The sequence below is a fragment of the Bathycoccus prasinos genome (assembly GCF_002220235.1).
Source record: "Bathycoccus prasinos genomic : Chromosome_1".
Lineage (NCBI taxonomy): Eukaryota > Viridiplantae > Chlorophyta > Mamiellophyceae > Mamiellales > Bathycoccaceae > Bathycoccus > Bathycoccus prasinos.
This window is the reverse complement of record NC_024008.1, coordinates 848937-868364: the sequence shown is the minus strand read 5'-3', so window position 1 is coordinate 868364 and position 19428 is coordinate 848937. Positions and strand designations below refer to the sequence as shown.

Here is a 19428-nt window from a genome sequence, read left to right as displayed (position 1 = left end):
TTCCGTTGGACGACGGGCGGTTGTTCACGTACCGCGGAGCGGCGTCTCGCGCCTCCTCCTCGAACGCACTCCGACGAAGAGCACGAAGGAGGAAAGCGGGCGAAAAGGAGGAGGGGGAGGAAAAGGAGACGAAAAGAGGAGGAAGTGGCGGAGGAGGGTTTATCGGCGAGAGCGTGGACGTGAGAGCGTGGAACGAAGCTTTGTTTCGTCGTCGTCCTTCGTGATCTCGGACGACGCGGCGAACGCGCGTTGAGAATAGCAAGTGTTTTAGGAACCAAAATGAGGCCGTTAGAGGGCACAAATTTCTCGCGTTAAAGTTCTTTGCAGAAAGAAAGAGAGAAAGCGTTTCCTCTCCTTTATCCTTCTCTCTCTTTCCCTCTCGGTCGTGTGCGTGTATATTTAATTAATACGCCGCGTTAAGGGCATCGCATTCATCGTCCTCCGCGAGCGCTTCTTTTTTCCTCCTTACGTACCTAATCTCTCGCTCCTAAAAACGCCACAAATTTGCGCAAGACCCCTAACGAAAATACGCTATCTGACTTTAGTTGACGAGGATGACGAAGCCGTTCGCGAAAAGGGGAGCTCGACCGTTGAACGAAAAACCTGACCTCGCGCGCACGCTCGTAAAGTCTCTTTTGAAGGTTTCTAAAGATAAGAGATTCACGATTGATAAGATGAAGAGCACGACCGTTTTACGAAAAGTATTCGCTGATGATGAGGTGCCTTTTGAAAAACTCTGCATGAAAGCGATCTCGTCGAACAAGAACGAGAACGAGAACGTGAACGATCTCGAGCTCGCTGTGATCAAAGTCCCCGCCGCCTGCGATTTGGGCGCTGCTAATGGACCGATCAATCACTTTAAAGAAACGATTCTTCCGAAGATGATCGCAGGAGAAGGAGATTTTCAATTTAACAACGAAGACGAAAAAGCAGCGATTTTGGCGGTTTTAGAATTGGAAATCGAGGACGAAACAATCATCGATTTGAAAACGAACGCACCGTTGAAGACTGCAGCGGAGAAGCTGAGAGATCGCGAACAACAGCCGGAGAAGAAAGATAAGAGGAGAGAGTACAACCAAAGAGACGACGTCAAAGCAAAGAAGAGAGAGTACGAGCAAAGAGACGACGTCAAAGCAAAGAAGAGAGAGTACGACCAAGAGTACAACCAAAGACCGGACGTCAAAGAAAAGAAGAGCGCGTACGCCCAAGAGTACTATGAGTACTATACAAAAGAACGCATACGTTTGTCCTTAAGGGAACAACTCCGAATCCCACCGCCAATCTCTTCGATTGGGGGGAAATGCACGATATGCGCGAGGACGCGTAGTGTCGGGTGGAAGAGCGCGCTTAAGTTTTGTTCTCAAATCGAAAAATATTTTGAGAACGAAGGTTTCCCCGAACCTCAGGGAGCAGACAAGACGCGCCGGTTTCTGAACCACGAGAAAACCAGAAGAGGACGTCAAAGAAAAGAAGAGAAAGGTGGCGTATCCTCGGAAATCGATTTCGCACACGTCATGTGTTTGAATTGCGTGAGGAAGTACGAACGCTCGGCTAAGATGAGATTGGATATCATCCGCTTAAGCGCGGTTGCGGCGGTGAGTGTGGCGAATTAGACGCGCTAAACTCTTTTAAAGTAGAAGAAAAGGAGGAGACCGCTTGAGGAGACTTGGAGAAAACAAGAAATTGAACAAAGTTGAAAAACTGTCACAACTTTATGAAGAACGCGGAGCAACAAACGATACGATATGATACTATAACAGAACAGAAATGTTTTTTTTAACTACGATGAGTACGATAACTTTCACCACATGAATCATAAACTCACGCCGTCCTCGTTCTTCCCGCAAACGCTGATTGGTACTTTTAATCTTACATCGGGTGTCTTTGAAGAGATGAAGGAAATCGAGTCTGATGCGAGTAGAAATGTTCTCTTCAAGTTCTACAAGTTGAACTATCACGACGATTACACCTTCAACTTCGAGAAGATCCATCAAAATGTATATTTGTAAATCTGTGTTTGTGTATTTTTTACGACGCGCGTTGTTGTGCCTGACTGGACCCAAAAGGACCTCCATTTCCGTTGTTGTTCCTCGACCCAGACCCATAAGCACCTCCATTTCCGTTGTTGTTCTCCGAATCCATAAAATCCATCGCAGGCGTAGGTGTCTCGGGAGATGTGGAATCCTCCTCCAGGAATTTAGTATTTAGTGCAATGAGACCTTTTGCCGCTTCAGTAATCCAACCGGTACGTGCCCAACGACGTCGCATGTTGTTGCTCGCCTCGGCGATACTTACGATGCGCCGGTACGACTGACCTCGACTCTCTTCTGGAACCACCTTAACCATGCCAGAAGGCGCTGGAATCGCTTCGATGAAAATGTCCTTTTCGCCCGTTGCGCATTGGAGGTCGCAGAGCATGTAAATACCAAAAACGTGCGGATTCCAGACATTTATCGTGAAATCGAGATCCGCTCGAAGGATCTCATCGCGCGAGCTCAAAATTGTGTACGCCGAATTATCCAAACGCAGAAGTAAATACTTTTCGCGCCACCTTTCCGACGTTACCTCCTCAATGAAAGCTTCTATCGTATTTGAGGCAACCATCATCACAGAGTCTGTCTTTGACTTCTCCGGAGCAGACAACCACCTGAAGAAAGTATCACGCGCGATTTCCTTGAAGAAGTCTGGTGTTCGATGCGGCGGCTTCTTTCCATCTGGCGGCTTCTTTCCATCTGCTTTCTCTTTTCTTGCCCACTCCTCATAGAGCGAGTACGGACAAACGTTTTCCATGGAAATATTTACTTTCGTCGGTAAAAACATTTTGTTGATCCAATCGAAAAGAGCGCGCGTAGTCGAAGGACTTCCATCAGTTTTGTGTGCAAACTCCTGGTTTGGGAAATTGTTGTACCAAGCGTCTCCCTGCGTCGTTTTCTGGTATTCTTCCCATAATTGCGTGTGAATGTCATCCCACGGACCCCAGTTGAAGAACACTTGTTTGACGACGTTGCCTACAAAAGGTGCCGTAAAGCTGGTCAACGATACATAGACAAAATTAATGACGGCCATCGCGTTCATAATAATTCGCCCAGTAAAGGTAGTATCTCTCTGAACCCTCGCGTTTCGCGCGCGCTCAGAGTCGACTTCAACTACTCTCGGGTCTCGCGTCAACTTTTGTTTCCACATTGGAATTCTTTGGTGCAAAATTCGCTCTTCTTCGTCCTGTTCCCATGCCCTTGGTATCCCATTACTTGACGAAACTGGACAAAACTTTCCGAAGAGTTTGTCTTGCAGTTGTTCTCGTCGATCGCCCTCTCCTACTTGCAAAGTTGCAATAGCATCGTTGAACGCTGTTCCGATCTTTTCTTTGACGTTCTCTATCACGTCCAACGTTTGTTTTGGCACAGCAAACTCCTCGTTATCAAAGATGCCACATTTCTCCTTGAGGTATCGCTCGGCCATCTCGTAAATCATTTCCAAGGAAAACTCTTCAGCTTCCGCGTTGAATCTCTGATTGTGACTCCCAACGTTGCCGCTCATTTTTGTTTTACTTTCTAATATCGCAGTATCGCAGGTCTTCTTTGTGAAGAAAGAAAAGTCACTTTTGGTCAACTGCTTTTCGAAGAACGGAAGTGGACTTGATTTATTTTTTTATTTTTTACGCGTACGCGTAAAGCGTTACGGTTTTTTTCTGCACTATGAGTTGGGCACGAGCTAGAAACTGAGGTGCAACGCATGTTGAAACAGATGCGAAAGTTAACCGTGGAGTTGGCCGAGATCGCGGGGAAGGAGAAGGACGGAATTATTCACAGAACATTTGCGCATCAAAATTCCAGCGCCGACAGAAAAGATATCTCTAAAAACGACTCTTTCCCCGAGTACGTTCAGAAACCATTCTTCACGTTCGAAGTCCTCCACGAATCGAAACGGTCTCGGGCGAGAGCGTGCAAAATAACGACTCCGCACGGGACGATTTTTACGCCAGCTTTTGTCGCGGTTGGCACGCAAGGCGCGTTGAAAGCGGTGCCGCATTCGGTATTGGACGATGCCAACTTGGACTTGATGTTTGCGAATACCTACCATTTGTTGCTCCAACCAGGACACGAGCATTTACAAAAAGCCGGAGGAATACACAAATTTATAGGGAGAAATAGACCAACTATTAGCGATAGTGGCGGGTTTCAAGTGTTTTCATTGGGTTTGGATGCGGATGAGTTGGATGAGAGCAAATCCCCTAATAAGAATAACAATGATGACAAAAACAACAACAACAACAACGGCGAACGCAACCACGTCGGCACCGGGACGAAGGAGTTGAAGAGTCGAGGGAAAACGAAGCATAAGCAGCAGAATTTATTGGAAAAAGTAGATGAAGATGGCGTGACGTTTCGTTCGTACCGCGACGGGACGACGTTGAAGTTGACGCCAGAGTCGAGCGTGCAAGCGCAAAAGAACATCGGATGCGACATTATACTTCCTTTGGACGAGTTGACGAAATACGATATCAGTTTACAAGAGCTCTCAGAGTCAGTAGATAGGTCGCACAGATGGGAGACGCGGAGCTTATACGAGCACTTGAAGAATGTGAAAGAGCAGGCAATGTATGCCATTATTCACGGCGGCGTGGATGAGAGGTTGAGAAAGAAGAGCGTGGAATATTTGACGAGTTTGCCTTTTGACGGCTACGCGATTGGTGGGTCGTTAGGGAAGAACAGGGAAGAGCTGAAAGAACTTTTACAGTTTTTGATGCCAATCATTCCGAGGGATAAACCGAATCATTTACTTGGAATTGGAGATTTGCCGTCTATTGCGCACGGAGTACGCATGGGCGTGGATTCGTTCGATAGCGCGTACCCGACTCAAATCGCTCGACACGGGACGCTTTTGTCCGAGAATGGGCCAGTAAATTATAGAAAATCAGAATATAGAGAGCATTTCGGCAAACCTGCTGAAATATTAGGAAATAGTAGTGGCGACGACGAGTGCAAGTGTTTATTGTGCAGAAAACACTCGCTCTCGTATTTAGCGCATCTGGACAGGGCAAACGAACCCATGGCATGGAGCCTCGCGACGGAGCACAATTTACATTTCATGGGACGTACGATGGAAAGGCACAGACAAGCTATAATGAACGATGAGATATGATTATTTAATAGCATTTTGTATTTGTAATAATGCGCGAAAATTAGTACCGCCGGGTTTTGTAAAAGGAACAATTTTCTCTCGTGCGGAAGAGGTCAACACGCCCAAAGTCAACACGTACGCTCCAAAATTTTAGCTCTTTCGAAAAAAAAGTAAATGACTCGCGCAGAAGTCGAAAGACACTGCGTGATGCCAGAGATACAAAACACCGTAGAACCGAGCGCGTTGACGTCGAGATTAGCGCGAATCCACACGCACACGCACACGAATTCGAATACGGAACACGCCAGCACGTGGGTCTTCTTTTCTGCAAAAACGTTCAAAAATACTGACCATACACCCAACTCTTTCTCCTTTTTCTAAATATTATGCATACAGATTGACTATTTGCGAAACAACAGTCGCGGATAACGAGCTCCTCTACGACATCAACCACGTCGGCATCGCCTCCGAAATCGACGCGCAACTTTCCTCAGTCGATCAGACTCTTGAAGCGCTTCGCGATAAATCTCGCTTCGTTGGCGAGGAGGACGAACGCGCGTTTTACCAAAACCGAAAAAGAACTCGCGGAAACGAAACCATCAAATTGCGCAATAAAATAAATGAATCTTTGGCGCATCAGATGGCGTTCTTCACCGAGACAACGACAAAGTTTCCGTGCTTGAACGGATGGTCGAATAACAGTAGTCAACACTTGCCGCCAGAGCACATCTTCTCGCCGACGAGGCCGAAAGAACTTTGACGTGACTATCATATTTTAGATCTTGAGTAAGAGCATCATTCGTCGCGAAGAATGGGCTTTATTGTTATTAATATCGTCAACAGGTCTCGTCCAATTCATGTACAAGAATAAGTCGCTCAGTTTATTCACCATGACGTAAAAGTAAACGCCAATCATCAACGCAAACATGGCGCAGATCAAGATGGTTTTCTTTCCTCTTTTCCTTTCATTGATATTTTTTCTTGTTGGGAAGAAAAGAGGAGGAGGGAGGTGTTCTCCGCGCTCTCGTTGACGACGGGACCACTGGTTACGTTCATTTGAAGGAGAGAAAGGAGGCGATGGGTGCGGTCTATGTGGTCGCGGTGGCGTGTGCGCGTCGTCGTCGTGGATGTTAGATTCATTCATTGTTTTTGCTTTCTTTTCGTCAAAACGTCTTTTTTTATGTGAGATATTTTGAGGTGACCTTTCTCTCTTTATTTATACAAAAATACGTTCTACTATATTTGATTTGATTTGTCGCGAGACGAATCTTAACTCTTCTGCTCTCTGAGCAACGCTAATTGTGCTTTCAACTCCTCCGTGGTCAATTTAGAGATATCCTTCTTGACTAACTCGGCTGACGGTCGAGTAGGCCTCTCTCTCACCGGTAACAAGTTCGACTTATCGGGAATCTTCGGTACGATTTGTCGCAAATCAATCACGTCTCTCATGTAAATATCACTCTCGACCCAATTTTTAAACGATACTAAAGCCCCAATCGCCGTGGCGACTTCTAACGCCAACACGAGCATGGATCGGTACCCTTCCATTTTCCTCATGTTTGCCGCGTCTTTGATGATTTCTTTGCGCATGGAAAACTGTTTCTTCGCCGCGCGTTCCCACCCGTCTTCGTCCATGGATAACTCTTTCACCACGTTTTTGAAAAACTTATTGTGATGTTCCCCTAACCATTGTTCAGCGGCGTCCATTTGCATCTCCTCTTTCGTCCCGGATGTAGATGTTGATCCGCTATCAACGCCTTCGTCGCCGTCGTAATCGTCGTAAGAGTAGTCGTCGCCAAAGTCATCGCTTTGGAATCGAGATACCGGTCGAAAATCCCTGTAATCGTCCTCAAAATCACCACCGTCATCGTCCACGCTCTCCTCACTCCCTTCTCCAAAACTCTCTCCTCCTCCATCGTTCTCCCCGCCACTAAAAGACGTCCTCGTCGGTTCCAACTCGTCCGCGCTGCCAAACCCATCCTCACCAGCAGTACTCTCCCGTCTCATCATCTGTGCCTGCGCCGCAGGACTCGGCATCGACTGCGGTAACTTCATCAACAAAAACCACGCGGCTAACCCTGCGCACGCAATCAAGGCGAGCAAACCGATATTGTTCGATGATGCTGAACTGTTGTTGTACGCTTCCGCCGAAGAAGGATGATGATCCCCATCGTCTTTTTTCTTTTGCAAGATGACATTTAAATCCGTCTCCATCTCCATCAGTTTTTCCTCTCGCGCTTTATCTTCCGCTCTCGCAAAAGAAGAAGACAAAGAATCCGCGCTTTTGTTCTCGTTAGAACTGCTCTTCCCGAAACCAAACAGATCCATGATGCTTCTGTGTTGTGTTGAGAAATGATTAAAATCAAAGTGGAGAAAAGAACAAAAAAAAGTAAAGAATTTTATGAAATCGAGAAAAAGTCTTTTGGGAAGCAAAATTGATATTTTCTTCACACTTCACACGCGCAACAAACATTCTCTCTCTCTCTTAAAATATATACACGCACGCAACGCGTCACGCAGGAGGAGGACGCATTTCTCTTGCGTGCGTGTGTGTGTTTCTCTCTCGCGAATCGATCGCAGGTGAAGAAAAGTTGCTTTTATTTAAAGAGAAATTGGGTAGGGGAAACCTCCGTAACGCTTCTTCTTCATAATAATGAACGGAGCAAACGGAGCGTTTTTGACGAACGCGGAGCCGAGGAAAGGCGATACGACGACGAGCGAAAACGCTTCTTTCTGCAAAAACACGTTCCGATGGGTCGTCGACATCGACCAGTGGCATCCAATCGAAGAACACGAAGGGAGAGAGTTTCAGTTTTTATTAAATTTGATTCAACAGGAAGACGAACGAGAACAAGTTTTGAAGTATTACCATTTCGCGGATAAGAAGAGAGCGCTGGTGTCGAGATTGATGACGCGAGCGGCGTGCGCGAAAGCGAGAGGGTGCAAGTTTGAGGAGGTTATCATCGGGAGGACGAAAGGGAGGAAACCGTTCTTTAAGAACGTGCACGAGGTAGCCGCGAGGACGACGACGACAAACAACGGCGGTAGTAGTAGTATTAGTAACGGCAACGCGACGATGACGATGATGAGAGACGGTGGAAGAATAGGTATTGCGAACGCGCCAAACTTTAACTTTAACGTCAGTCACGAAGGGAAATACGTCGCGTTGGTTTCGGAACCGTACGCGATTTGCGGCGTCGACGTCGCCGCGCCGGACCAACTTCGTCTAGGGAATCGGTCGATTTCCGCCATCGAGGAAATTTTTGAGACGTTCGATACGACGTTACATCCGAAAGAAAAAGCGCAAATTTTAAAACAAAATGGATTATCCAGTCAACTTTCGAGATTTAGACAGATTTGGTCGTTGAAAGAGGCGTGGTCGAAGTGCATGGGGACTGGGTTAGGAGCGAAATTTGCCTCGGCGGAGTTTACGATTTCGCAAGACGTGGAAGCGGCGGTAAATGCCAATAATGACAATGATGACGATGATAAAGTAAAGAGTACTAAACAACAAAACGCAAACGTCCAAATCGACGATAAAAAGGACTTTGGCGGCGCTTGGACCGCTACCATTTCCGTCGATGGCGTCAACGAAATCGGCCAGCGCGACGAAAACTGGAGTTTCTACTTACACCCGTTCCCCCCGCTCGAAGACGTTTACGACATCCCCGACGACGAAACGCACTGGATAACCGTCGCCAGAGGTCCAACCAGCTGCGTCGTTGATGCGCACGGCGAATTCTGGAAAACTTTAAAAGCAAAAAACATCGAATCGAACGAACAAAAAGACACGTGGACGAGAGACATTTGGCGAAGAGCGCCTTCGTTTCGGATGTTGCGGGTGGCGGATTTGGTCCCGGAGGAGTTGCGCTATCGATTTCAGTGTTTGGTGAAAGAGGAGGAAAATTGCGAAAGAGTGTTGGAGAGTATCGCGGCGACGGCGATTGTGAAATGAATGTATGTATGTATGTATATGTGCTGCTTGTATGAATAGTAGTTTTAGAAAACCGAGAACGTTGGTGTAGTATCACAAAAACAAACACAAGAGAGCGTAACGAACTCGTCAAGTGCCTCAAAATTTACCTACTACTCTGCTCTCTGCGAAAGAAGAACACACTCACAAGCGTCAAAGAAAAGAGACAAAAAATGATGATGATGACTATAACGACAGCAACAACACCAAGAACAACACCATCGTGTTTAGCGCAAGGACAGAACAAAAACAAGTATCGCGGTCCGAAACCATCTGATGATTCCATTTTGGATAACGACGGCAAAAACATCAACACGTCCTCTCGTCGTCCTCGAAATCGTCGCGAACAGCTCCTCACCTTGACCGCCACCGTCCTCCTCTCCGTTTCGAGAACTCAACCATCTCACGCGTTCGGCAACGGTTTCCCCGGGTACGACGTCAACGAGAAAGCGAGAAACCTGCAACGCGATGCGATTAAAAACGAGCTCAACGAACAAAAGCGGTTAGCGAGAGAGGAGAAGCAAAAGAGGCGACGAGAGAAATGCGCGAACGGCGAGACAGAATTCTGCGACGACGAGGAGAGCAGCGGGTCGTAGAGACAGAAAGAGAGAGAGCGCGAGCGTGTAGTAGTAATATGATAACCAAATGTGTTTCCCATCGTAAAGCGTTGAAAGTTTCCCCAAACACGTCAAAACTCCTCTGTATTCCAACACATAATGTCGCACCACCGAGGCGGTGCTGGTGGAAACCAGCACCTGCACTACGACGGCACGTACGGACCAATATCCCCCTCGAATTCTCCCGACATTCCATCGCCTCGTCAGTGGACGGAGCCCCCTCCTTCTCCGTCGTCAAAATCTTCGTTCTCTGCGCGAGAGCGACTGGAAACGTTGAAAAGAAATAAAAGTAGGACGAAGAATATCCGCAACATGTTCCCTCGAATGGAACGGATCGCGCTCGTTATCCTAGTCGTCGTATTCTGGACGCAACAAATGTACTCGAATTTTACCATGATGCCTGGTAAAGGGAGTTTAGAGAAGGAACATGAGCACGTATTGGGAGGAGGAGGAGTTAGAAGAGGAGGAGGAGGGGTGTTGACTTCAACGAATCGCAAGAAATCGAACGGCAATAATAATGTCGTGAGGTTCACGACGAGCGATTTAAATTCTGGGATTCACACGGAGACGAGGAGAGTGAGGAGAGAAGGCACCGCGAATCGGAAGGAGAGTATAGGTTCTTCGAAGGAGAAGGACGCCGCGGCGAGCGGCGCCGGTACTCCAGCGCGGCCGGCGACGCCGAGATGGTTCACGAGACAAGCGAGAGAGTTTTGGAAGGTTTATGAAGACGACGTCGCGATGAATTGCCCGGAAGGCACAGACGAGGAGGAAGGATGCGCATTGCCGCAGGAAACGTACGTGAACTTTGCAAAGTTGTCGATTAACGATCAGACGGCGACTTTGAAACATTTGGGTTTGCCGGCGATTCGAGCGAGAGATTTGCTGTTGAACGGCGTTTCGGATGCAGATAAGCAGAGTTTATTGCTGTTGAGCGTAGACGCGACGAGAGCGAAGGAGATTATAGAGTACACGGCAACTTTGCCGGCGTTGAAATTGATTAAGCGGGGGATTTTGAGGTCGCCGAGGAAGGTGTTGGCGGTATTGGCGGCGTTGAACGATAAGACGGAAGCGTTGGATCGCATTTTGCCTCATTTGACGACGACGCGCGGTGGGAGTGCTGGTAGTAGCGAGAACGAGAACGAGGAACACCGTCACCCTCATCATCAACGTTTGCACAAGCAACCGCTCCGACCGTTTCTGTCGTGGTTCCCGGACGCGGATATCGCGGAGCTTCTCTCGGCGTCTTCAGCTTTGCAAGCTTCCATCGCGGTGGAAACGTTATCGCTCAAGAAGCTCGCCGACGTGTTCACGAGAATGCTTACGCCTCCATCGAAAGAAACTGCAACAAGTAGTAGTACTAGCACTAGTGGTAGTAGTGGTTCTCGAGCCAGCGCCGCCGCCAAGCGCCATTCCACTGGTTCGTCATCAACAGCAGCGGCAAAAACCATCGCCATGATTCTCGAAGCCTCCCGCCGGAGCCAAGCGGCGAAAATCCTCGCCCGACTCGACCTCGATTCGCAAACCTTACTTTACTCCAAAATGGACGAAGCTACCGCAGAGGCGTTAAAATCTCGAGTTTCCTTAATCTCCCCCGAATCCATCGAAGAAGAAGACGAATCCGTCGCCCGAACGGATGAAACGCAAACGTTTGATTTCGCGCAAATAAACGACGCCATCCAATCCGTGAATAAAGACATCAAATCGAGCGAAGAGAAAGCGAAAAATGAGCGGGATAAAATGGAAAAAGCCGGTCTGTCCTGGAGAGGCGTCGGTTGGTGATCGTTTTCATCACTGTAGCAGCACATTATATATATAGATTGTAGTAGACATATTTTCGCAGCAAAAAGCTTAGAGAAAAAAGCAAGAGCAAAACTTAAATGACTGCAAATATCTTGTACTCCTCCAAAAGTCGTTTTTTCTTCAGGGAAACTCCTTGAAATCAATCGTCACATCATCGTCATCATCATCCGAGACACGCGCGCGCGCGCACACAGACAGGTCTTCTTTTCTCCTTTTCAATCAAACAGAGAGAGGAGTCGATTCAAACAGTCGCGAAAAGCACCCGTGTACCGCGCTGCTACACCAAAGAAGAAGAAGAAGAAGAAGAAGAAGGACGTTTTTTGGCGTTTGCGTTGAGATTGATTTTCTTAAATCCGATTCACATCGCGCGGAGGAGGAGAAAAAAAACGCGCCCATTCATATTCAAGAGTACTAGTTTAAAAGATGGCGGACACATCGACACAAGAACAACAACAACAACAACAACAACAACCGATGAACTTTCTCGCGACTTTGAAGAACAAAGCGCCGCAGCAAAACGGAACAGGTATGCGTTTATGCGAGAGTATCTAACCTCGGTCTGCACTTTCTCATTTCTTCTGCCCGAGAATCCAACCGGATGGATTGTTTGAGCGTTTTCGACCGGCAAAAGACTTTGCACGTAGTTCACTATTCACACATCGAAACTCTCTTTCTCTCTCTTTCAAACAGGAAAACAACAACAACAACAGAAAAGAACGGCGTCCGCACCGCCCGGGTTTACATCACCATCCGGACAACAACAACAGACGACGAGGACAACGACGGTTTTGGGGGAGGAGCAGATTCCTGGGAAAAAGACGCCAACGACGCCGACGAAGAGTAGCGGCGCGACGAAACCAGCACCGATTGGCATCCCGGAGAAAGAGGACGAGGCGTTCGACCCGAGCTTAGTCTCGCCGCAACTGGCGATGATTAAGAAACTCAGCGCGAAACCGAAGAATAGTCTCGGAGAGGAAGAGGACAAGAACGACCCGAAGAGTCCTTTGGCGTTGTGCAACGACGGGCAAACGAGCGAGTCGCAAAGTTCCGGGACGACCGATCAAGAGTCGGTCAGTTTTCAAGAGAAACTTGTCGCGGATGGCGAAGGTGTTGACGCGAAGAAGGATAGTGCCTCGTCCGCTCAGGCGGGTAAGAAGGGACAGAAACAAAGAGAAGAGGAAAACTACGTGACGCCGCGACCGATTTGGGTGGCAAGGTTGCCGAGACCAGCCTCGGAGAAGTACGACGACCAAAAAGCGCAAAGAGAGAGAGATCAAGTGTTGGACGAGAAGATTAAAGGTTTAACCACGGAAATCGACGCGATGATTAAAGAATCGCAGGAGTTGAAGGTTGAATTGGACGCCAAGAGAGTCGAGTTGAAGAAATCGAGAGAGGAAGTCAAGATGGCGAACGACTTGGTGAAACCGATTCGCGACCGATGGAACGGTCTGCGCGACGCCGAGAAGAGCTTGAAAGAAAAATCGCAAACGATGAAAGGTTTGGACAGTTTAGCGAAACTCGACGCCAAGTTGGACGACTTGGAGAAGAAGATGGAAGACGAGAGCTTGTCGGTTTTGGAACAGAACAAGATTTTGCGCGAGCAGAAAAAGTTGCGAAAAATGCAAACAGAAATCGAGTCTCTCGAAGAGAAGAAGCGTCAAACGACTGGTCCGAATCTAGTTGGTGAAAGTCGCGACGAGCTGAAAGCGCGTTTGAATGCGTGCTCGGAAGCGATCGATGTTTTGAGAGCGAGATTAAAGACGGTTGCGGATTCTCACGACGAGACGTTTGAGCAAATCAAGGTTGTTTCGGAAACGATCACATCTTTGAGAGATAAGCGTTCAAAGTTTATGAAGGAAAGAAGCGCAAAGTACAACGAGTTGGCCGGTGTCAGAAAGGAAATCCAAGTCTTCTCCAAGTTCAGATCGCTCGCCAGAGATGCGCAAGCTTCAATGAACTCGAAAGACGTCGACGTCATTTCAGAAGCGAGAATGAAGTGCGAAGACCACAACGATAAGTTGATTACTCAAATGATTGAGAGTGAAATGTACCGTGAATGGTATATGGTTGAAACCAAACGAGAGCAGTCGGCGGCGAGAGAACGCAAGATGGAAGCGCAAGCGGTGAGGGATGCCGAGAGATTGGCAAAGATTGAAGAAAAGCTCAAGAAATCAAACGCAAAGAGAGAGGAGGAAGAGAAGAAGAAGAAGAAGAAGGAGCAAGACGAAATGGAAAAAGAAAAAGAGGAAGTCGATCCTGCGGCAATTCCAAATGTGGAAAAGCCGGCATCTTCATCATCATTAGCCACCACCGAGAACGCTGTCGAGAAAAAGCTCAACAAGAAACAGAAGCAAAAAGGTGCGAAAAAATCACCGTCAACCGTCGACGTTGCGAACAAGAACGAAGTCAAAGAAGAAGTGCCGAAAATCGCGAAAGTTCCCGAACACATTCTCGAGATTCTGAGCTCAAAAGGTACCAATGATAGCGACGCGAGTGATCCTCCGTTATCTCCGCGGTCTCAAGCGCGCGAAAAATCGCTCGAAGGCGCGCAGTTAAAGGCGCGAAAGCAACAATTAAAGCAGGAACGATTGAAAGCGAGCGCGCAGAAAGCCGAGAAGAACTCTGAATCGACGAAAAGTAAAAGCGAAGAAATGGCCGCCGCGAGTGCCGCTACGCAAGCGGCAAGAGCGCAAATCGAGTTGGAGTTGAAACGCGAAAAGCGCGAAGAGCAAGAGCGATTATCGTCGGCGTCGAAGGATGTTCAGGTTGACAAAGAAGTCGTGAAAGTCGCCGCCAAAGCCGCCAAGCGCGCGGCATTGATGAAGGAAATGAAGAAAGAACGACGCGATAAGATCAAGAAGATACTTCTTGCCATCTTTTTATGTATCGTTGTATCTTTGCTCACCTATTCTCATTTCACGACGAAGCCGGAACCGAAAGTGATCAACATCAACACAAAGTCTTGGAGGCAAGAGGAGCAACAGCAGCAGCAGCAGCCAGAGGTGACATATCAGTTCGAAGAGGAAGAAGGTTTAGAAGACCAGCAACCGCTGTTCAATTCCGAACTATAATACCTAAACTAATACTTTCCATAATACAGAATAAAGTCTCGAGTTCGAGAAAGAGCGAGAGCGAGAGAGAGGAATTATTACTAATTGTTTTAAATAATGCAACCGTGCCGTACAAATAATAACGAACGATGTGAATGTATGTCTTGTGCGTATCTAACTAGTTCTTTACAACCTGGCGCGCGCATCGCGCATTTCTATCTTAACAAAGGTTCGCGAACAAAATACCCTGCGTCCTCTTAATTTCGTTGCTCCATTTGTTCAATGCATCGTACTCGCTTTCTACCCTTTTCTTTTGAAGCTTTTTCCCTTCTTCTTGTTGTTCCTTCTCTTGTTCACTCGCGTCCGCGATGCTCTCTCGGTTAATCTCCAACATCCCGGTCACTTGATTTATCTTCGCGTCTAACACGTCGTCTAATACTAAATTCACGAGCAACGATTCTAACTCTTTCTCGGGAATGTTCAACTCTTCGCTCAAGTGCGGCAATTTCACCTTCGAGTATGGCCGGACTGTTTTTAACAAAACTTGCGTTCGAACGTTGTCCAACAACGCTTGAATGTGTTCGGCGACAAACGCGTCTTCGCTGATACTCTTCTTGTGCTTCTCTAAAAGCGATTCAAACGACGTGATATCGTTAGCTTGGTACGCTTGGACTAGGTCCGTCATCGCCTTCACCTCCTCGTTCGATTGAAACGGTTTCGCTTCTTGCGATCCGAACGGATCCACGTCCGATTGCATCAACATGTTCGCCAACACGAGATACTTCAAACACACCACCCGTCTCGGTAACCCTGCTTCGTCGTAACTCTTAAACGCCTCGAAAAAGTCCGTCGCCGCGTCTCCAAAGTTCCTCTCCGCGATGTGCATTTTGCCACCGCACTCGCGAATGATACCTAGTATTCTCGGGTGCGGAATCGCGCTCTTAATTGCCAAACTCTCTCGGTACAACTCTTTCAACTTTTTCGTGTTCTTTTGCTCGGTGTACATTTGAATCTCCATCGCGTACACCTCCAACAACTGCGTCCCTTTACTTGCCGCATAGTTCCCACTCTCGTCTTCGCACGATTTTCTCAATTCTTTCAACGTCTTCCCCATAGCCGCAAAGTTCTGCCACTTCAACCACAATTTGCACAACTTCAGTTGAATCTTAAACCACAACCGTTCGTTCGCCTCTCTCGTCATCGTTTTCAGCGTCTTCTCGTAAAACTGTTCCAGCAACTCCCGGTCTTCCATTTGGTTCATCGTTTCCAACAAAGAATTCAAAACCTTTTCCGATTTGTTCTTCGTCACCGCTTTCGAGTCGACGTATGTCAACAGCTTCCCTAAACTCTCAATCGCGAGCGCGACGTTCTTCTTCTTCTTCTCCTCCTCTTTCGTTGAAATCGACGCATCCGCACAACCTTTCAATCGTAACTTCACCACCTGTTTCATGGCTTTAAACCCCCACTCGCCGGGTTGACCGCTCTCATCTTCCATGGTCACCACCGCCGTGAACGCCTCGATCGCTTTCTCAAAGTCCTCCGGGTTTTCCAGCAAGCCTGTAATATCAGAAAAGAAACAGTAAAGAGAGAGAGAGAGAGAAAAATTGGAGTTCGTTAGATCTTCGTTTTCTTCGCTTGAACTCTCTTTTCGAGAGAGAGAGAGAGAAAAAAAAACAGAGAAACGAATGTTTTGAACGTACCTTTAGCGTTGTAATATTGGTTCTCCACGTCCACTTGTTCCTCGTCTTGTTCCTCGTCCGAGTATTCGAACCCGTAGTCTTCGTCCATGTCGCTCATGATGATTGAATTTTCTCCTTTTTTGCGAGAGGTTTTTTTGGCGAAACCAAAAATGAGGAAAAATGAGGAAAATCGCTTATTTTAAATGACCACATTTCGATCACGAACCAGATACAACAAAAGAAAAGCAAAGCGCTCCCCTGTCGCGTCGTTCGTCTCTCTCGCGGCGAAGAAGAAAACTCGTCCGTCGTCCACTTTCATTAGTACTCGCAAGAAGCGCGAACGCGCGATATGACGAGGAACGAGCAATCAGAGCGCGACGTGGGGGAGAATCTCGCGGAGGCGCGAGCGTTGTGCGAACGCTTGGACGAAACGCTTAAGAACTGCGCGAGCAAACTTGTAGGGGACGTTTCAACGCGGCGCGTGACCGAGCTCGAAGAGCGGGTGAAAGAGATGGAGGAGGAGATGAGAGAGGTCAAAGAAGAGCTGAGAAACCTTTCGCCGACGCCTTTGTGGAAGGTTGTCACGGATAAGCAGTACAAAGATATCTTCGAGACGCATATTTTATCGAAGTTGGACGACTTGTCTTTCAGAGTGTTTCGAGAGGTGAACACGGAAAGTCGAGACGCGTGTAGACGATCGGGGAGGAAGTTGCGGGAGACTTTTGGGCTTACTACTTACAGTGGTAATCCACCAGTGACAAAGAAAACGACCATTAAGATCGAGGGAAAAGAAGCGCAGCGTTATTTCTGCAGTGAAGCAGCTCGTATGGGAAACCTCGCGTTGGTTCGTTGGTTACGAGAAGTGAAAAAGTTTGATTGGAACGAGCTGACGATCAACGAAGCAGCTGAAAATGGTCATCTTCACATTGTGACGTATTGCACAGAACAGAAATGTCCACGTGGCTCGTTGCCGTGTGCATGTGCTGCCAAATCCGGCCATCTCGATATTCTCAAATACTTGCACGAAAACGGCGCGCCTTGGAATTTGTGGACTTGCACTTTCGCTCGCAAAAACAACCACCTCGAGTGTTTGAACTACGCCAAAGAGAACGGGTGTCAAAACGACACACACGTCCCACAACATTAACAAGTAAACAACGCTCCGTGATGTAACATTGGTGCTGAGATTTAAAAGAAAATGCACACATGTTTAGCACAGAGAGAAAAAGGGAGAGAAAGAGAGAAAGAGATTGAGAGACACATACACACACGCGCAACTAAGAAGAAAATTTTAAAATCTCTACGTATGCGCAAAATCTAAGAACTTACTAATCATAAAACTTACACGGTCGTGGACGCTACTGTTGTTGCCACTTTCTGTTACATCAAACGACTGATATCGCGTCCGAATATTCGCGTTCGCAACATGTCGAAACCAACTTTGAAACTGTTCCCTACGCTCACTTGGCTCACCGTTTCGAAGCTTTTCCAAAACAAACCAGCCATGATGCCTTTCAAAATAGTTACGCCCGGAATATCCGCCACAGCGGCGTCCTTTCCAATGTACGCCAGCGAGCCTCGGTGCGTGTACACAAACTCCGCGTTCGGATCGTCTAACACCGCGTAATTCCCAGTTTCTGCCGCTTTATTGAACCTCTCTGCTAAATAATATCCCTCCTGTTTCGCCACCTGCGCTGTCGCCGGATACGCTTTCGGTTCCAACGTCACGCAATCCCCAATCCCATATATCGACCCGTCCGATCCCTTCACGCGCATGGCCTTATCCGCTAACAACGCTCTTCTGCTCGGTTGCGACCCTTCCGGTAACGAATCCATCACTTTCTCACACACAGGGTTCATCTTAATCCCAGAACACCACACCGCCATCCCAAACGGCAGTTCTTTCTCCTCCCCAGTGTTCTTATCCGCCACCGTCAAGACGCACTGCTTGACCTCTTTCACTTGCGTGTTTAAAATACAATTAATGTTCGCCTTTTGGAAGAAATCCGTGGCGTAGTTTTGAATATCTCTATCGTACGTCGATAACAATCGGTCTTGTAAATCGACAATGTTAATCGACACGTGTTTCAAAAGCCGCTTCGGAAACGTCTTGGCGACGTCGTTATACACTAAATCGTACAATTCCGCGGCTAATTCTACCCCAGTCGGTCCAGCGCCGATAACCACAAACCTCAACAAATCCTCAATCTGTCCAACCGACATCGACGGCAACGCCGCTCTCTCAAATCTCGCGTTCACTTGACTCCGAAACTGCGCCGCGTGCGCCACCTCTTTGAAAAACAAACAGTGCTGCTCCACCCCGGGTACGCCAAACGTGTTCGGAATCGCCCCAACGGCGACAACTAGATAATCGTAATTGATGTCAAAATGTTGCGACTTGTGCTTCCCACCTTCCCCATCGCCACCACCGACATTCGGTAACCACTTGCTCGCCGTCGCGCTCGTTAAATACCTATTGGTAAACGACACCGTCTTCTTCTGCGCGTCCACGCCAGTCGCGGCGGCTTCGTAATATTTGAACCCTTTCTCCGCGATCGGCCTCCGAATGCTCTCCACGATCGATCTCGTCTCAATCGCTCCGGTGGCTACCCCGGGAAGTAACGGCGTGTACAAAAAATAATTCCTCGGCGATACCACCACCACGTTGAACATATCTCGAGCCACTTTTTTATCCAACGCTTTGATAAAACTAATCGCCCCCCACCCGGAGCCTAACACGACGATGGTTTTCTTATTCGGATCGATCGTGCACGATTCAATCGAGGACGTCGGTTCCGGCGCGGAGAGTTTTTGTTCCAACACGCGCTCCAACCGGTCGTTCCAGTGCGAGTCCGCCGCCGCCGCGAACGAACGAGTCGAGGAAGGAGACATACAATTTTGTTTCCTTTTTTCTTCTTGCGTCGCTGTCGAGGAGACACGTGTGTGGAAACGACTTTGATCTTCATCGCTTACGTTTCTCCCAAACGTCGTAAACTCGCTCGTTCGACGAAAGAACCCCGCGCCTTGGCTATGTTTGACCCCGCACGAGGAGGAGGAATAGTAATAGTAATAGTTTTGCCTATGCGCGGTCTTGGACGCGCCTCGTCGGAAGGAGGAGAGGAGCGACATGATGATGATTGATTCCGGATAGAACCGCCGCGCGTCGAAAAAGTGAACGCTTTTTGAGT

General features: G+C 47.9%; 11 protein-coding genes across 11 annotated transcripts; 7 read left to right on the top strand and 4 right to left on the bottom strand.

Moving 5' to 3' along the window:
* Positions 1-554: 554 nt before the first annotated feature.
* Positions 555-1613, top strand: Bathy01g04700 (unknown protein; the record flags this gene model as incomplete). The annotated part of the gene is made up of 1 exon (XM_007515451.1): positions 555-1613. The coding sequence occupies one exon, from the start codon at positions 555-557 to the stop codon at positions 1611-1613; it is 1059 nt and encodes a 352-aa protein (XP_007515513.1).
* Positions 1614-2028: 415 nt separating this feature from the next.
* Bathy01g04690 (unknown protein) lies at positions 2029-3537 on the bottom strand (the record flags this gene model as incomplete). Its single annotated transcript, XM_007515585.1, has 1 exon — positions 2029-3537. One exon carries the CDS (start codon positions 3535-3537, stop codon positions 2029-2031), a length of 1509 nt encoding a protein of 502 aa, XP_007515647.1.
* A 195-nt stretch (positions 3538-3732) lies between these two features.
* Bathy01g04680 (queuine tRNA-ribosyltransferase) lies at positions 3733-5142 on the top strand (the record flags this gene model as incomplete). The annotated part of the gene is made up of 1 exon (XM_007515658.1): positions 3733-5142. One exon carries the CDS (start codon positions 3733-3735, stop codon positions 5140-5142), a length of 1410 nt encoding a protein of 469 aa, XP_007515720.1.
* Positions 5143-6390: 1248 nt separating this feature from the next.
* Positions 6391-7449, bottom strand: Bathy01g04670 (unknown protein; the record flags this gene model as incomplete). The annotated part of the gene is made up of 1 exon (XM_007515111.1): positions 6391-7449. The coding sequence occupies one exon, from the start codon at positions 7447-7449 to the stop codon at positions 6391-6393; it is 1059 nt and encodes a 352-aa protein (XP_007515173.1).
* Positions 7450-7774: 325 nt separating this feature from the next.
* Bathy01g04660 (predicted protein) lies at positions 7775-9076 on the top strand (the record flags this gene model as incomplete). The annotated part of the gene is made up of 1 exon (XM_007515544.1): positions 7775-9076. One exon carries the CDS (start codon positions 7775-7777, stop codon positions 9074-9076), a length of 1302 nt encoding a protein of 433 aa, XP_007515606.1.
* Positions 9077-9267: 191 nt separating this feature from the next.
* Positions 9268-9690, top strand: Bathy01g04650 (unknown protein; the record flags this gene model as incomplete). The annotated part of the gene is made up of 1 exon (XM_007515306.1): positions 9268-9690. The coding sequence occupies one exon, from the start codon at positions 9268-9270 to the stop codon at positions 9688-9690; it is 423 nt and encodes a 140-aa protein (XP_007515368.1).
* A 120-nt stretch (positions 9691-9810) lies between these two features.
* Bathy01g04640 (unknown protein) lies at positions 9811-11490 on the top strand (the record flags this gene model as incomplete). Its single annotated transcript, XM_007515716.1, has 1 exon — positions 9811-11490. One exon carries the CDS (start codon positions 9811-9813, stop codon positions 11488-11490), a length of 1680 nt encoding a protein of 559 aa, XP_007515778.1.
* Positions 11491-11934: 444 nt separating this feature from the next.
* Bathy01g04630 (unknown protein) lies at positions 11935-14582 on the top strand (the record flags this gene model as incomplete). The annotated part of the gene is made up of 2 exons (XM_007515279.1): positions 11935-12037; positions 12202-14582. The coding sequence occupies 2 exons, from the start codon at positions 11935-11937 to the stop codon at positions 14580-14582; spliced, it is 2484 nt and encodes an 827-aa protein (XP_007515341.1).
* Positions 14583-14781: 199 nt separating this feature from the next.
* On the bottom strand, positions 14782-16358 carry Bathy01g04620 (COP9 signalosome complex subunit 2; the record flags this gene model as incomplete). Its single annotated transcript, XM_007515065.1, has 2 exons — positions 14782-16118; positions 16262-16358. 2 exons carry the CDS (start codon positions 16356-16358, stop codon positions 14782-14784), a joined length of 1434 nt encoding a protein of 477 aa, XP_007515127.1.
* A 231-nt stretch (positions 16359-16589) lies between these two features.
* Positions 16590-17387, top strand: Bathy01g04610 (the record flags this gene model as incomplete). Its single annotated transcript, XM_007515054.1, has 1 exon — positions 16590-17387. The coding sequence occupies one exon, from the start codon at positions 16590-16592 to the stop codon at positions 17385-17387; it is 798 nt and encodes a 265-aa protein (XP_007515116.1).
* Positions 17388-17620: 233 nt separating this feature from the next.
* Positions 17621-19369, bottom strand: Bathy01g04600 (predicted protein; the record flags this gene model as incomplete). Its single annotated transcript, XM_007515593.1, has 1 exon — positions 17621-19369. The coding sequence occupies one exon, from the start codon at positions 19367-19369 to the stop codon at positions 17621-17623; it is 1749 nt and encodes a 582-aa protein (XP_007515655.1).
* Positions 19370-19428: the final 59 nt, after the last annotated feature.